The sequence below is a fragment of the Prionailurus viverrinus genome, unplaced genomic scaffold, assembly GCF_022837055.1.
Source record: "Prionailurus viverrinus isolate Anna unplaced genomic scaffold, UM_Priviv_1.0 scaffold_35, whole genome shotgun sequence".
Taxonomy (NCBI): Eukaryota; Metazoa; Chordata; class Mammalia; order Carnivora; family Felidae; genus Prionailurus; species Prionailurus viverrinus.
The window spans coordinates 5,075,482-5,093,746 of record NW_025927605.1 but is presented as its reverse complement, the minus strand read 5'-3'; the positions used below and the strand labels follow the sequence as shown (position 1 = coordinate 5,093,746).

Below are 18,265 nucleotides of genomic sequence, written 5' to 3'. Positions count from 1 at the left end.
TTGCCTTTTGCTTCCAAGTCAATAGAATAGGTGAGTATATTCACTAATTTTGATGTCCAACTTAACTATAATTCTTACTGAACATTCTAAAATACTATTTCCTTTTCCAAGTTCTGCCCACATATTTAATAACATGGTAATGTTGCATTGTTGAGCTTTTCATTGCTTTTTAAAATCTTTGCTGGTTAAAATATATGGAGTAGATTTGGGGACTCCAGAAATTGTAATGGTACTTTGGGAATTTAAGGTGCCTGCTTCTTGCATTTTATTTCATTTCAGTAAAAATCCAAATAGAATCTTAGGAAGGACGTTAAAGCCTTGTTAAAGGACCTACAAGTGATATCCCCAATTTTTAATTTTTTCTTTTATATACTGTGGATATCTTTTTCTGAAATCCAAAAATCTTTGACTGTGATAAACTGCATATCCTTATGTTCTATTACAGGGTTTTATCCCTTAAAAGTAAAATCTTTATAATGTTTTAATAGCCAGACTTTAAAAGCTTTGAAAAGTTTTATTTGCTTATGTTTTAAGGAATTATGGTCTTTTTCTTCTCTTCTATTGTTTAGTCCAAAAGAAACTCCACCTTCAAAACCTGTAAAGAAAGAGAAGGAACAAAGGCCACGTCACTTACTCACGGACCTCCCTCTCCCTCCAGAGCTTCCTGGTGGGGATCCATCTCCTCCAGACTCGCCAGAACCAAAGGCAGTTACACCACCTCAGCAACCATATAAAAAGAGACCAAAGTGAGTTTTTGGAAGGACCTATTTTTTCCAGTCCTCTTGTGTGTATGTGTGTGTGTGAGAGAGTGTGTGATCCGGGGAGAGGGGCAGAGGGAGAGAGAATCTTAAGCAGGCTCCACAATCAATGCAGAGCCCAATGCGGGGCTTGATCCCATGACCCTGGGATCATGCTTGAGCCAAAATTAAGAGATGGACACTCAACCGACTGAGCCACCCAGGTGCCCCTTAAAGTTTTTATTTTTAAGTGATCTCTGTACTCAACATGGGACTCATTCACAGCCACAAGATCAAGAGTTGCTTGTTCCACTGACTCAGCCGGCCAGGTGCCCCATGAGGGACCTATTCTTTTTTATTTTTTTTAATTTTTTTAATTTTTAATTTTTAAAATTTTTGAGACAGAGAGAGACAGAGCATGAGCAGGGGAGGGGCAGAGAGAGAGGGAGACACAGAATCCGAAGCAGGCTCCAGGCCCTGAGCTGTCAGCACAGAGCCCGACGTGGGGCTCAAACTCACAGACTGTAAGATCATGACCTGAGCTGAAGTCGGATGCTTACCCGACTGAGCCACCCAGGTGCCTGAGGGACCTATTCTTAATTGTAGCTTTTTTCCTTTGGGCCTAAATCTCACACTTTCTTCCACAGCCTACACGGTGGGATTATAAAAAATATTTTTTATTTTATTTTAATGGATAAAAGCCTTTCTGGGATACTGTTCATCTGCACTGTAAGATACCCACTTGTGTTTTTAGAAAAACAATAATTTCCTGGATCCAAATGTACCATGAACATTGATCCCATTGTATCTTTTGAGTTTGATACTTAGAATATTAAGAAGAAAAGAAAAGAAAAAAGTCCTTTTATTCAGGGTGTGTCAACCATGTACACATTAATGAAAACTTAATAGATGTGGGATGTTTTTTCCTAAACCACAGAAATTGCTGTGCCATAAATGTAGTGGAATCTGGATTTGATCTTCTGATTATTACCATTCCTCTCTTTTTTTTTTTTAATTTTTTTAAATTAAAAAAAAAAATGTCTTTAAGTAGGCTCCATGCCCACTGTGGAGCTTAAACTCAGGACCCTGGAATTGAGTCATGGGCCTACTGACTGGGCCAACCAGGCACCCCAGCATTCCTCTCTTAATAGTAAAAATGGTTATCGTTTATTGAGCATGTATTATTGCCAAAGTCTTTTATTTTAACAGTAACTCTATGATGTAAGGTTTCTTTACCATTCAGTAGGTGAGGAAGCCAATACTGAAGAGAGGTTAGAAAGTAAGCACCAAATCTATTATTTGATATTATGCCTTCCTGAAGCAAAAAATCTGTCTTAGCCATTGTGAGAGACTATTACATATTTATTTCATATCTTTTTAATGGAGAAATTCATAAAAGATTCATGGGCCAGAGAAATTATCATACAATAATTGTTTTCTTCTTTGAATAGGCTTAAGTGTTTATGATAACTTTTTGGTTTTGGGGGGGGTTCTTTTGTTTTGCCTTTTTTAGAATTTGTTGTCCTCGTTATGGAGAAAGAAGACAAACAGAAAGTGACTGGGGAAAACGCTGTGTGGACAAGTTTGACATTATTGGGATTATTGGAGAGGGAACCTATGGCCAAGTATATAAAGCCAAGGACAAAGACACAGGTAAACATTACCACAAAAGTCTAGATGTCAGAAGTTTAAAAATTTAGCAATACTAATGTAGATTTAGTAGATTGGCAAAACTAAATTTTGAGTTCTAATTGGTTTCCACAAGTTACTAAAAGACAAAAATTTCCAAAAGAATAATTATTACTGTTTAAAAACCTTCCTCTTCTGTTGCCTGTTGTAAGTATTTTATAATAGGCTTGCTAGGAATTTAAGAGAGAGTAAAAGTAAAATTTATAGGTTGCTCTTTGTTTGGTAAGGGGTTAGTCCTTAAAAATAAAAAGAATATTGAATTAAGAAATTCAAGTCTTAAAAAAACAATCAAAGGCAAGAAAGGGAACATGGGGTTTTGTTTTGTTTTTTAAGATATAGAAGTATCTGGCATATAGCATTAAAAGTAAGCTAACTGTGTTTCAGAGCAACTCTGGGCATTTTTCGCCTGTTCATGATGGTGGCCAAAAATGCTGATAATGTAACAGTTTGAATTTGTTGTGTAACAGGAGAGCTGGTAGCCCTAAAGAAGGTGAGACTGGATAATGAAAAGGAGGGCTTCCCGATCACAGCCATTCGTGAGATCAAAATCCTTCGTCAGCTAATCCACCGAAGTGTTGTTAACATGAAGGAAATTGTTACAGATAAACAAGATGCACTGGATTTCAAGAAGGACAAAGGTATTAGCAAGGAACCATGTTTCTACAGAGTAGATTGGTACATCTTACTTTCCTTTCATAGCTTGTTTACCTGTTTGAATTTTTTCTAAAGTGTTACTTTTCTTTTTTAAATTTTTTATTTATGTTTGTTTATTTTTGAGAGTGAGAGAGTCAGAGTGTGAGCAGAGTAGGGGCAGAGAGAGAGGGAGACACAGAATTTGAAGCAGGCTCCAGGCCCTGAGCTGTCAGCACAGAGCCCGACGTGGGGCTCAAACTCACCGACTGTGAGATCACAACCTAAGCCTAAGTCAGACACCCAACCGACTGAGCCACCCAGGCACCCCTTAAGTACTAAATTTTTTATAAAGTCCAACTTTTTTACTGAATCCATAACAGAATTAAGATATTAGTTTTAAAGTTTTTTCCCACAAATTATAATAATTAAACCTAGATTTACTAGTTATTTTTAAGAATCTCATCTTAAGTAATTTTAAGTAATCTCATTTTTACATTTTATAATGTAAAATACATTTTTATAATGTATAAATTACTTATAAATTTATAATACATTCTTTATAATACATTCTTATTTTTACATAGTTTTGCACTTACACAGTTTAGAATTCAAACAGGTATTTCTAAAACAATCTTGAGGTCATATATTTTCCTGGATTTTCCTGGATTTGTGACTTTTTTCTGTTTGGGGGATAAAATTATTCATTTATACTTATGTTTGAAGTGGTCTATATATGTCATTTAACCTACTTTTATTGAAGCAAATCTGAAGATTTAGAGATGGGCAACTGAAGAAATGACATCTGTAAATATAGTCTGGAATGTTAAGAGAGAATGTGATTAAAGCACATAAAATTAGGAAGGTAATAGATGAAGTAAGCTGGGCTTATTTATAGAGCCTTAATGATATTAAAGATTAGCACTAGGGAAGTTAGCACTTCTCAAATTTGGTAGAAGCAGTTTTTGTTTGTGTGTTTTGTTTTTAATTTTATTAAGTGGTAGAAGTAGTTTTAAACCAAATGAAAGGAAGTTTTGCTTATGTAATGTGTTATGTACTTTGATAAATTTATGGAAGTTAGACCTGAATATATTAAGAATACTGGGTGTATTTCTGGATGTGTCTTAACTTTTTTGATTATAAAAATAATGTACAGGTAATTTCTTTAGGATAAACAAGGAAACATTAATTGGTTGCTTCTAGAGTGGAGCTTACTTTTCCCATGCCATTCTGTATTATTTAAATGGTTTACCATGTACTGTTTAAAATTTTTAATCATAAAATAATAAATAAGTGAATAAATGGATGTAATGCATACCTTTTTTGAAGAAATTGAAAATATGGAAGTCTAAGAAAAAGAAAATGGCATTCTCTCCCACTCCATCCCAGTCTACCATCATCCATAGAAAACCATTATGGTGTTAGCATTTTGGCATATTTCTTTCTAAGTACTTTGTATATATTATACTTGTTTTATCATAACTGAGATCAAAGTATATTTAGTATTTTATAACTTGTCATAAGCAATTTCTCATGTTATTAACATTTTAATGACTGCATTAGGATAAATCCAAATTTATTTCACCAGTCTCTTTTCAGCAATTAGTTGCCAGTTTATTTTATTTTATTTTTAATTTAATTTAATTAATTTTTTTAGAGTAAGCTCTATGCCCTTGGGGCACCTGGGGGGCTCAATCAGTTGAGTGTCTGACTTAGCTCGGGTCACGATCTCATGGCTTGTGAGTATAAGCCCCACACTGGGCTCTCTGCTGTCAGCATGGAACCCACTTTGGATCACTTTGGATCCTCCTTCTCCCTCTCTCTTTGGCTCTCTGTCTCTTTCAAAAATGGATAAACATAAAAAAGAAAAGAAAAGTAAGCTCTGTGCCCTACATGAAGCTTGAACTTATGACTCGGAGATCAAGAGTCACGTGCTGTATTGACTGAGCCAGCCAGGCACCCCAATTAGTTACTAGTTTAAAAAAGTACTGTAGTACTGCATTGAGCATCTTTGTCCATAAATCTTTGCATTTTGATTAATTGATTTTGTGAGAGAAAGCAAGCAGGGATGGGGAGGAGAGAACGAGAAGAGAGAGAGAGAGAGAGAAAATAAATCTTAAGCAGTCTCCATGCTCAGCACAGAGCCCAGCAAGGGGCTTCATCCCCCAACTTTGGAATCGTGAGCTGAGCTGAAATCAAGAGTTGGACACTCAACCAACTGAGCCACCTAGGCACCCCTTGATTTATTTCTTAGTATAGTTTCTTAGAAGTAGAATTATCTGGTTGAAGCGATTTTTTTTTTTTTTTTTTTTTAATAATCTCTACACCCAACGTGGGACTTGAACTCACAACCCTGAGAGTTGTGAACAAGAGTTGTGGACAAGAGTCACATGTTCTTTCAAATGAGCCAGGCAGATTTCTATATTTAATGTTAGATTACTTTTAAGATAGTAATAATTTATGTCCACCAGTGAGTGCCCATCCCACTTTATCCTCCCTCACATTGAGTGTATCTTTTTATTTTATTTTTTTAAGCTTATTTATCTATTTTGAGAGACAGCATGTGCACATGCAAGCAAGGGAGGTGCAGGGAGAGGGAGAGAGAGAATCCCAAGCAGGCTGCACTAACAGCATCGAGCCTGACATGGGGCTAGAACCCATGAAGTGTGAGATCATGATCCAGGGCTGAAATAAAGAGTCAGATGCCCAACCAACTGAGCCACCCAGGCGTCCCTGAGTATATCTTTTTAAAAAATTGTCATTTTGATAGGTGAAGTATCCTATCGTTATTTTGGATTGCATTCCTTCTATTACTTCTGAGTTCTTTTTCCATGTTTATCAGTTTTACTTATTTTCTCTTCTTTGAGTTGTCTTTTTGTGTGTTTTGTCTACTTTTGCAGTTTTAGTGTTTTACTTGTTAATTTGTATGAACTCTTAACTAAATCTAAGATATTCCTTTAATGCAGTGGTTCTTAACTTTTGGGGGGTATGGACCTCTTTAAACATCTTACGGGTCCACGCTTTAAAAAAATACATTTAAAATATTGCACACTGTTTCAGGGAGTTCAAAGAGTCCTTGATTTCTATGTACTAGATTAAGAATCCTTGCCTTTATGCTGTTAAGAGACAGAATTTTAGATTGGATACGTAATTGTCTAACTAGGTCTGGTATTTCTTATGTTACGATATTTGCCTCTGTCACACACCCTGCTAAAGTGGAGAAAGATAGCATGGATTTCAAATCTTTTACAGTTCTCTTAGCATGCTTCTTCTTTAATTTACTTTTAAATTTAGGGAGTTTAATTAGATGGCTCACTTTTCTTTCAGTTCTTTTTTTTTTTTTTAAATTTTTTTTTTTTTTCAACGTTTATTTATTTTTGGGACAGAGAGAGACAGAGCATGAACGGGGGAGGGGCAGAGAGAGAGGGAGACACAGAATCGGAAACAGGCTCCAGGCTCTGAGCCATCAGCCCAGAGCCTGACGCGGGGCTCGAACTCACAGACCGCGAGATCGTGACCTGGCTGAAGTCGGACGCTTAACCGACTGCACCACCCAGGCGCCCCTCAGTTCTTAAATACTATAAATTTCACTAATAATTCATACTACATATACTGTGCTGTCCCTGGCATATTATGAGTCCTATTAAATATAACTAAGGTAAAGACTTACACAGTAGCCATAGACAATGATGGCATTGTAACAAATGGGCATGGTTGTGTGTTACAAATGAAGCTTTATTTACAGTGACAAACAGCAGACTGGATTTGACCCAAGGTCTGTAATTTGCCAACTGACTTAGATTGTAAAAGATTAATAATACAGCTTGATATCGGGACAGTTGTCCTCCTTAAGAAGTAAATTGTCCAAAGAGCACTGGGTTAGGAGTCTGAAGAGTGATTCAGATAAGTAGTTCTGTTATTATTAGAAAGGGCAAGTTATTCAAGTACTCTGAGTTTCAGTTCCTTTATCTGTAAAATGAAGCAGTTGCTTCAAAGAACCTTATGGTCCACTCCAAAATAATAGTGAAATTTGAGGCATTGTCATTTCAGCATCCTTTTCCTCTTGTTTTTAATTTTTTCTTTCATTTTTGTGTAGGTGCCTTTTACCTTGTATTTGAGTATATGGACCATGACTTAATGGGACTGCTAGAATCTGGTTTGGTGCACTTTTCTGAGGACCATATCAAGTCATTCATGAAACAGCTAATGGAAGGATTGGATTACTGTCACAAAAAGAATTTCCTGCATCGGGATATTAAGTGTTCTAACATTTTGCTGAACAACAGGTAACATAGTAACCAAATGAGGTATTTTCTCCCTCTATTCTGACCCATTTAGTTTCAGCTAGTTAATTGATGATAGGTAGACCCAGTGATGCAGTTTTTTGCATTTACATACAACTGATGTTTGTACTGTAGGAATAACTTATGATTGGGGTACTCTGATAGCAGAGCCTTTAGACTCAGTGTTGGTAAGGAATTAACAGAGGTAGGATTGTAAAGCTTTTTAAATTGCAAACATTTTAGGGAACCACTCACATCACTACAGGAGTATTCAGAGAGCTTTTTGCCATAGCTAGTAAATATTACTGTGGTCCTGGAAAATTAAAACACACATTGAGTTCTCAGTGAAATTCTCACTTGTTTAGTGAGGAGAAACATGCTTGCTTTTTTAGCTGCTGTTGAGACTTTTTCAGTATCAAATTTCAGAGTAAACACAGGGGTAGCTGGTGGTTGACCTCTCTGCTGAGCACTTACTCCCAGGTTTTAATAGCGTAGACAGACAGGAATTTGGTGATGAACAGTGTTAAATCCTCAGAAGTTTTTATCATCTGCTTTCTTCTTCTCTGGCTATTTGTCTAAACTATATTGATGATATCAGGTGTATGTATTATGCACATTAGTCTTTGGTAAATAGCCCTACCAGTTGAGGAATAAAAAGCAAATCTGATACTATTGAAATCATACCAGTGTTTGGTTCTTTTGGCATTTGGGCTGTTTATAGCTATCTTTGCGTGATTCACCCACTCTTTTAAACATTTCTATTTAATTATATTTGGCAAAAATTAGATAGAGATGTAGAGTGATATGACCTATTTCACATCTTTGTGAAGTGAGGTGACCAACCATCCAGAGTTGCCCAGGGACTGTTCTAGTTTTATTTTTTATTTTTGTTTTTTTTCTTTAAAGTTTTTTATTTTTAAGTAATTTCTACACCCATTGTGGGGCTCAGACCCACAACACTGAGATCAAGAGTTGCATGCTCCACCAGCTGAGCTAGCCAGGTACCCCTGTCCTGGTTTTAGCATCGAAAGTCCCATATGGGATAGTTGGTCACTGGAAAGCTCAGAGTTTATAGGGGAGCTAAACAAATAAATTGCTCAATCCAGTAAACAGTTACTAAGCCCCCCTGCCTTTTTTACATAATGTCTACACCCATTGTGGGGCTTGAGCTCACAACCCCAAGATGAAGAGTCAAATGCTCTATCAGCTGAAGCAGCCAGGCACCTCTAAACCCCTTGAATTTGGGAGCATCTGGGAAGGTGGAATCTTGAGGAATGGATAGGAATTTATCAGAAAGTCTAACAACAGAGGATTAAATTTCTAAGCAAAAGAAATTGCATGGGCAAAAGCACATAAATGTGAAAATAACATGTTATATGTGGGAAAATGTAAACAGGTAGGTATTGCTAGGGCAAGAAGAGTGAAGCTCATAATGGGGAGATGAAGCCGGACAGTTGTAAGGAGCGAATTTAAGGATCTTGTATATCTCGCTGAGGAGTTTATAGTGTCTATAGGTGACAATGATTGAATGGTGCTGGTGTGGTTATACAGTTAATTTGGTTGGCTATTTTTTTTAAGTTATACAGTTAGTGCATATTTTAAATTATTTTATATAATGCATATATTTATTTTATATATTTTGTACTTAAATACCTTTTGAGACAAAACATGTTAAAAAGAGTATTCCTTTCTGTCACTATCTCTGTGACCCATAATTTTCATTAAAACTGGGCTTGGTTAATCTACATCCATAGTGATAATGCTTCAAGAATTTAATGATGATGACTATTAGCTTACAGCTATCTGGACTATAGCATATACTTTTTTTTGTTCGATTTGTTCTTCCATGGTGGGGAGGGATGTCTCAGGCCAGGGAATGACTGCAGTCCTACTTGGTGTCCTTTCTAGTGGGTTAAGCCCCTCCCTGTCTTCTTATATTCAGGAAGCTGATAAGGTTCTAGATTAAACTGAATTTCCTCCTGAGGTTACTAAGCAGGATGCAGGAGTCTCATGGTCTAATCTGATCCATCCAGCCTCTAATCTTGCCCATTTAGCTCTGTCTACACAGAGAATTCCGGGTGAGATGGCTTGAAGAAAATGGTAAGGAGCCCTCAGCTGGACAAGGAAGCAAGAGCAATTGATAAGAGAGAGAGGAGAGCACTTGGGCTCCATGGTGTTCATTATATCTTTATTACACAAGTATAAATGAGGCCAACTTATTTTAGATGGTAGAGAGACACAATTAGTCTTCTCTTTTAGAAGAAACACTAAATGGTCACTCTAATAGGGTATATATAGACTGGAGGTAGGGAGAACATTATAAAAAGAACACCTATTAAAAACACCATAAGAAATGGTCAGTGCTTAAACTAACCAATTCCTTGCTAATAGAGATGGACAGGATAAATTTTGTGAATGAGTAGATTTTGGTGAGTGAACAAATGTTGGAGAATGAATGAAAGTACTTTAACTCCCAGACTTCTACCTTAAGAAACTAACTAGATGAGTGGTATAATGGTCAATATAGGGAATATAGAAGGAAGAGCAGGATAGATGAGTGAAGAGTAAATCCCTTTTGGATATGGCTGTTGCACATCTAGGATAGTGATATCTGACTAATAGGCCTATGGTCACATTGAAGTTCTAAACTAGCAATGTAGTTCAGGAGTTAGCAAGCAGAGAAAAGGTGTCAGAAGATGGAACCTAAGGGAATGGTCAGATATGGAGGAAATAAGGAAATATTATGAATGTAAATTAGACAGGTTTAAGAAGTGAATAGTCATAGATGTCAGGTGATGCAGACAGATTATAAGACATAAGAAGGAATCTGAAAATTAAAAGGTCAGCATTGACATTGTGGGGCAAATTGGTGGGTAGCACAGTTAATGGGAAGGTGCTGGTAGGAAGGTCTTTAATTTTTAATTTAAGGATGCAGAGGTTTGAGCATATATAAATACTAAGAGAAAAAAATCAGTAGGGAGAAGTTGAAGATTCAAGAAAGAACTAAAATAACTTAAAGGAACAAGGTTCTAGAAGAAATGAAATCAAGGTCACAGGTGATAGTGGTCACAAGTATAAGTGTTGATTATCCTTCAACAAGAGAGATTGACACATTTTTTTCTGTAACTGAAAGGAAAGAAAAAGGAGAGCTATAGATGCAATTAAGGTTATACAGGTAAAAGGATGTTAAGTAGCTCCTACCTGATGATTTTTGTTTTCAGTGAAGAAGGTCATTTACTGAGAGGGGAGGGGATAGATTAGGAAATATGCTAGGTTCTCAGTGACGTTTAGATTTAGCCTAACTTACATAACTATTTGCTGTCATTTTATAGTCCTATGTGCTTCCTATAGTCCATTTTAAAGAGTGTGCTTCACTTCACTGTGCTTTAGTCTTGGATCATCTCAGGTTCTCAAGAGTGAGGATGCTGAGAAATTTGAGGAACTCTTTTTGTCTCAATATAGGGCTCCAGTCAGCTAGTCCTTTCCTTTTTGCTTTTTATTCATTTCAACTTAAAAATGTAATGATGTTTGGGGCAAGTGGATACGGTGCCAATAATCTTTACCAGGAATGATAAGTGTTTCTGTAATGTAAAATTTTGTTGCTAGTAGTTACTTGGTTTTAACTTTGAGGAGCACCTCCTACCATAGCCTCTTTTTTCTATCTCACTTGAATGCCTGATCTCAGCTGTCAGGTACCTGAGGTATCTCCAGTACCTTAAAAAAAAGAGTGAGCTGGCTTACATTCCCCAAGAAGGAACACAAGTGGTAAATGTGAATAAACAGGCTATATAAGAATTTAGGTAAATATGATTAATCCAAAATAGTTAAGAATTTTAAGTTTTCTGACATTTTGTGTTATAGTTTATTAAAATATTACTTAACATCACTATCAAAGAATATTTAGCAGAGTGAAACATGGGTGTGAGCCTTTTATGGGATGGTTCTCAAAAGTGTGGTTCTCAGACCCATAGATGCATTGGCATCATCTATGGGCTTGTTAGAAATGTGAGTTCATGAGCTATGACCTGCTGAATCGGCATCTCTGGGAATGAGGCCCAGGAAACTTTTTTTTTTTTTAATATTTATTTATTTTTGAGAGGGAGAGTGAGCAAGCACGAGTGGGGGAAGGGCAGAGAGAGAAGGGGACAGGATCCAAAGGTGGCTCACTGACAGCAGCAAGTCTGAGGTGGGGCCCAAACTCACAAACTATGAGATCATGACCTGAGCCAAAGTTGGATGCTCAACTGACTGAGCCAGGCATCCCAGGAAACTTTTAATAAGCTTTCCATGTGATTCTTATTTCATATGGAAGTTTGAGAACCCCTATAAGATCATAGTTATTTATCTTTATGATACAGGAAATGATGGCAATATGTTGGTAAAAGAGACCTCATTCGTCATAAAAATTGTGTGCTCAAATCAAAGCCATGTTCCTGGTTTGAAAAAATCTGTTAGGGGCACCTGGGGGGCTCAGTTGGTTGAGTGGCCAACTTTTACTTTCTGCTCAGGTCATGATCTCATGGTTTGTGGGATTGAGCCCTGCATCAAGGAGGGGCAGAGAGTGAGGGGGAGAGAGAGAATCCCAAGCAGGGTTCATGCCATCAGCGCAGAGCCCGACCTGGCATTCAGTCTCACAAAACAATCTCACGAACCGTGAGATCATGACCTGAGCTGAAATCAAGAGTTGAACGCTCAACCGACTGAGCCACCCAGGTGCCCCTGTAATGTGTTTTGTATAGCTAGTGTCTTCAAGCCAGAATTGATCAAGGTTTATCATTAAGTTAGAACAGCTCATTCCTTCTTTCCCCAACAAGTATTTAATCTAGCAGGGTTTTTCTTTCTTTGTTTATTTTGAGAGAGAGCACAAGTGGGGGGTGCAGAGAGAGAGCAAGAGAGAGAATATGAAACAGGCTGCACACTGTCAGCACAGAACCTGAGGTGGGGCTCGAATTCATGAACTGTGAGATCATGACTGAGCCAAAGTTGGATGCTTAATGGACTGAGCCACCCACATGCCCCTAACCTAGCAGGTTTTAGCAACTGTTGTTTGCCAAGAAATAAAAGGAATATTTAGTTAAGGAGTCAAATCCAAAAATACAGTAGTAGTCTAAAAAGAAAACCTTAGGGGAGCCTGGGTGGCTCAGTTGGTTGAGCATCGGACTTCGGCTCAGGTCATGATCTCGCGGTCTGTGGGTTCGAGCCCTGCGTCGGGCTCTGTGCTGACAGCTCAGAGCCTGGAGCCTGCTTCGGATTCTGTGTCTCCCTCTCTCTCTGCCCCTCCCCCACTCATGCTCGGTTTCTCTCTCTCTCTCTCTCTCTCTGTCTCTCTTTCTCTGTCAAAAATAAACATTAAAAAAAAATTTTTTTAAAAGAAAACCTTAGGGGCGCCTGGGTGGCGCAGTCGGTTGAGCGTCCGACTTCAGCCAGGTCATGATCTCGCGGTCCGGGAGTTCGAGCCCCACGTCGGGCTCTGGGCTGATGGCTCAGAGCCTGGAGCCTGCTTCCGATTCTGTGTCTCCCTCTCTCTCTGCCCCTCCCCCGTTCATGCTCTGTCTCTCTCTGTCCCAAAAATAAATAAACGTTGAAAAAAAAATAAAAAAAAGAAAACCTTAAGTCTTTGTAAACTGGGGTAGTCAAAAGAGGTTTAATCTGGATGTGTGACCATTAAGAGTAGAACTAAGATAGCAGATGTTAAAATTCCTTTAACTCCTAAACTTGTGCTTGACTGTTTAGATTTAATTAGAAAGCCACTACTGTTACTTATAAAAATAAATTGTTTTTTTGTTTTACAGTGGACAAATCAAACTAGCAGATTTTGGACTTGCTCGACTCTATAACTCTGAAGAGAGGTGAGGCATTCATCATTGCAAGTTGCAGTAACTTTCAGAATTCCCTAATTTTCTAAATATGTTACCACCTAGATTTTGGATAGTAGATTCTGTCTAAATTCTTGAATCGGCCTCAGACTGAAATAAATCAACCCAAATTAGAATGGAAGTTATTTTTTCATCTCTTACTCCTCCAGTTTACTTTTGAACTATTAGATTGTTAGGGAGCTGTTTTGACAATCCCATTTTCAATTGGCAGCTATTCCTCTTTGCATTTAATTTTACAAGTATTTACAACAAGAAGCCGTTGTAAATTTATGTCATGGTTACTTTTTACATTTCAGTCGCCCTTATACAAACAAAGTCATCACCCTGTGGTATCGACCTCCAGAACTTCTGCTGGGAGAGGAGCGTTACACACCAGCTATTGATGTTTGGAGCTGTGGGTAAGCCTCTGTGCTTTTTCTTTTGTTTATAATTTATGTATTATTGAACTGGTATCTGTTTTCTCTCTACATTGGCTTTTGTAGCTTTTCTTTAAGTTTGAAAGGATGGGTATAAACTTTTAGCTAGAATTCAGGGAAATCTGTTGAATGTTTCCTAAGCTTCTTTAAATTTTTATTTAGATATTCATTTATTTTTGGAGACAACATGTTTTTGTTTTTGTTTTTTTTTAATTTTTATTTATTTATTTTAGAGAGAAGGGGAGGGAGAAAGGGAGCAAGCAGGGGAGGGGCAGAGAGACAGAGACACACAGAATCTGAAGCACGCTCCAGGCTCTGAGCTGTCAGCACAGAGCCCATCACAGGGCTTGAACCCACAAACTGAGATCATGACCTGAGCCAAAGTCGGATGCTTAACCAGCTGAGCTACCCAGGTGCCCTGAGACACGTTTTTTAAAACATTTCCTCAAAACGTCTTTTTTTTTTTTTTAACATCATTTGAATTCAGATCCAAATACATTCAAATAAAGTCCATAGATTGCAGTTGATTATCTCAAGTCTTTTAATTGTAGCTTCTCCTTCCATTTCTCTTGAGGTCCCCGCCACCCTCCCCCACCCCCAGTAATTTCCTTAGTAGAAACTGTGTCATTTTTGTCTGTTCCCACAGTCTGAATTTTGTTGATTGCATCTTCACTGTGTTTTTTTGTTGTTTTAGCATGGTTTTCTATCCCTTTTATTTCCTGTAAATTGTAGGTGAATTTATGTTTGATTTCCAATTATCCACTGACCCTGAAATTACTTCACAGGTGGTTTTGAGTACCTCTGGAAGTTTATAGTTAATGATACATCAAAGTTGGGGGTAGGTGGCCATAGGAGCCTCTGCCCAGAGTATAGTCAAGAACTAGGTATGTTATCTGTAGACAAGTTAAAAGCAATAAAACAATAGTTTGCTTTTATTATCATATTATACAGGCAATTCTAAACAATGCTTGATAAAATATTCATCCCTAACAGGACAGATTTACACATACACATGCATGCACGCACACACACACATGCCACACTTTACATAATATACAATCTCTTTTTGAAATGTCAGCTATTAATGATCCACCTTCATTTATTCATTTGTGGTTGTTTGTGATGGTGATATTCTAATTATATTATTCCTTCCTGGAATAAAGATAACATTTACTTTACTAACCCTAGGTACAAGTCACATAGAAAAAGTTAGATATAAAGCTTTAATTCTCTCGTTTTACTCACCAGTTTTCAGTGTAATGAGGTAGTTTCCTAGTATCCTTCAAAGATGACCAAAGAGAGGGTTTGGGGTGGGTTTTTTTTGTTTGTTTGTTTCTGTTTTTTTAGTTTCATTATGAACTCATGGATTTAAACATGTTTTATATGTTTTAATCCATTACGGTTATCATCTTATTCCTATTCACATTTTTCAATCTTTGACCAGTGGGAGGGAGTTTAGTGGGTCCTTTCCACACAACTATAGTGTTTGATAGCCTTCCTTGTTTGCTGGTTCCAGGCTCATCCTATTCATTTCCTGCCCTAGACCTGAAATCAGCCATTCCTTTTAGTGGAAAATAATACTTAGAGACGATAGTCTGTGTATTAGGAACATAGACATTTTAAATGGGCCATGTTAGTTGTTTCTGATACTGTATGATTTATGCATACACACTCTGTCCTTGACCTGCATACCTTAGGATTCTGACATATACTTGCCAGTGGAGCTTATCACTTTTTCCCCTTCATTCCCTCCTCTATTAATGTTAGTCTTTAAAACTGCAGGGGTTTTATTTCAAAATTCAAAAGGGTCAAAGAAAAGGAGAGCATAATTTCATTGGTAGCCTCCCCAATTGAAATGAAGCTTTAGTTAAATTTTACTGATTCAAGCTGGGTATGTTTGTGTTCTGGACTATTTGCTTTAACAGTATTAGCATTTAAATTGTCACAACTAGGCTCTAAAGTTAACGCCCCATTAAGATACACAGGGAAAGTTCATAGCTCTGTTGGTACTATTATTTCAGTGTGTGCAACCTGCCACCTCAGTGTAGTAGCAAAGTATTGATTACATAATAATATCTTCCCCACCAAAGAACTAGAACTGAAATAAAACACCAACACAACTTGGAAATTAAAATTATAGAAGATTAGGCTTTAAATTTTTTTTTTCAATGTTTATTTATTTTTGGGACAGAGAGAGACAGAGCATGAACGGGGGAGGGGCAGAGAGAGAGGGAGACACAGAGTCGGAAACAGGCTCCAGGCTCTGAGCCATCAGCCCAGAGCCTGATGCGGGGCTCGAACCCACGGACCGCGAGATCGTGTCCTGGCTGAAGTTGGACGCTTAACCGACTGCGCCACCCAGGTGCCCCATAGAAGATTAGGGTTTAAATAAAGCCCAGTAACTTCATTGAATTGAGATTTTGCTAGACTCTTGATGTGAGATTGCTACTTTGGTGATTTGTGGAATTCTCTCTGAGGGAGAAACTAGAAAGACTGGTACAACGAATTATGTCTAGATTCTGAAAACCCACCTGGGTTGGTTGGTTTGTTTTTCTTTCTGCTTATTTTATCAGTTGTGACAACACTGTATTTGGAATTTGATTTAGCAGTTTATGTTGGAAACAGAATTAAACTTGACTTTTACTTTTCTATTTCTGGATAAGATTTGAGTGAATATGGAAGTGAGAATTTGTCATTTGAGGTTAACAAATGCTAATAGAAAGGTGCTAATAACTTTAAAAACTAGCTTTGTTTTGCTTCTCAAATTTAGTCAAGCTAAAGAATTTCAAAGTAAAACTATAAATACTGCTTTTGTATTAGCAAATCTAATTTCAAAGCATAGGCCAGAGAAGAGATTCTTTGTCCATTTGTTTTCTTACTTTTCAAAAAACAAAATATTTTAGGCATACAAAAAAGTACAGAGTAGTCGTAATTTTTTACATTTGTTTTAAATTTATCTTGATATGGGGGGATGGGTTAAATAGGTGATTGAAATTAAGGAGTGCACTTGTGATAAGCACTGGGTGATGTATGGAACTGTTGAATTACTATATTGTACACCAGAAACTAATATAATAACACTGTATGTTAACTAACTGGAATTAAAATTAAAACTAACTAACTAAATTAAATAAATAGATTTATTTTGATATAATTTCAAATATACAAGAGTTACTAGAAAGGACAAAGAACGTTAGTATAGCTTTTATCCATATTCATTAAAATTTTTTAATCTTTCAATTGAGGTATGCAATAAGCTGCATATGTTTAAAATGTACAATTGAAGTTTTGACATATTGTATACACTAGTGAAACCATCACCACAACCAAGACAAAAGTTTCCATGTGTTCCTTTGTAATCTCTCTCTTTTGTCCCACACTATCCTAGGCAACAACTGTTCTGCTTTCTATCACTGTAGATTGATTTCCATTTCTGGAATTTTATACAAATGGAATCATACAGTATATGTTCTTTTTTCCCTTTTGCATCTTTTACTCAGCATAATTATTTTGAGATTTATTCATGTTAGATTCACTAAAATTTAGCATCTTGCCACATTTGCTTTTTATATTCATATGTTTATGTATGTGTATTTATATCATACAACATAAAGTATATAAATAGAATAAAATTGTGTATATGCACACATCTTTTTTCCAGAACTATTGAAAGTAGTTGTACGTCATCCTCCTTACCATTTAATATTTAATGTACATTTCTTTTTTTTTTAATGCGTATTCATTTTTGAGAGAGAGAGAGAGAGCATGTGCGGAGAGGGACAGAGAGGTAGACATAGAGTCTGAAGCAGGCTCCAGGCTCTGAGCTGTCAGCATAGAGCCCAATGTGGGGCTTGAACTCACGAACTGTGAGATCATGACCTGAGCTGAAGTCGTATGCTTAACTGACTGAGCCACCCAGGCGCCCCTTTAATGTACATTTCTTTTTTTTTTTTTCTTTTTTTTTTTCAACGTTTATTTATTTTTGGGACAGAGAGAGACAGAGCATGAACGGGGGAGGGGCAGAGAGAGAGGGAGACACAGAATCGGAAACAGGCTCCAGGCTCTGAGCCATCAGCCCAGAGCCTGACTCGGGGCTCGAACTCCCGGACCGCGAGATCGTGACCTGGCTGACCGTGACGCTTAACCGACTGTGCCACCCAGGCGCCCCTGTACGTTTCTTAAGAACAGAGATATTCTTATATAAAATCACAGTAGCATTATCAAATTCAGGAAATTTAACAATGATACACTATATTTTAAAGTAGTTTAGCTTACATTTCATGTTCTTACTTTTTCAGTACCCTAATAACATCCTGGAAACAATACCTCACCTGATAAAGGATTTGATCCAGTATCATGTATTACATTTAGTTCTCATTCTTTACTCTGAAATAGTTCCTTAACCTTTGTCTTTCATGTATATACATAAAAATTTTTAAATGTTTTATTTATTTTTTGAGAGAGAGAGAGAGAGAGACAGAGTGTGAGTGGGGGAGGAGCAGAGAGAGAGAGAGAAAGAGACACACACACACACACACGGAATCCTAAGCAGGCTCTAGGCTCCAAGCTGTCAGCACAGAGCCTGATATGGGGCTCAAACCCACAAACTGTGAGATCATGACCTGAGTCAAAGT

At 37.2% G+C, this 18,265-nt stretch overlaps 1 protein-coding gene across 12 annotated transcripts in view; it reads left to right on the top strand.

The window, feature by feature from the left end:
* CDK12 (cyclin dependent kinase 12) overlaps positions 1 to 18,265 on the top strand; it is a 74,625-nt gene that overhangs the window by 15,322 nt on the left and 41,038 nt on the right. For all 12 annotated transcript variants that reach the window (XR_007149411.1, XR_007149412.1, XR_007149409.1 and 9 more), the window contains exons 3-8: positions 570 to 746; positions 2,251 to 2,390; positions 2,894 to 3,064; positions 7,153 to 7,342; positions 13,132 to 13,188; positions 13,512 to 13,613. Coding sequence is in view for 5 of the 12 variants with exons in the window: in XM_047845544.1 (XP_047701500.1) it covers positions 570 to 746; positions 2,251 to 2,390; positions 2,894 to 3,064; positions 7,153 to 7,342; positions 13,132 to 13,188; positions 13,512 to 13,613 (837 nt within the window). In the remaining 7 variants the exon portion in view is untranslated. The remainder of the gene's footprint in view (positions 1 to 569; positions 747 to 2,250; positions 2,391 to 2,893; positions 3,065 to 7,152; positions 7,343 to 13,131; positions 13,189 to 13,511; positions 13,614 to 18,265) is intronic.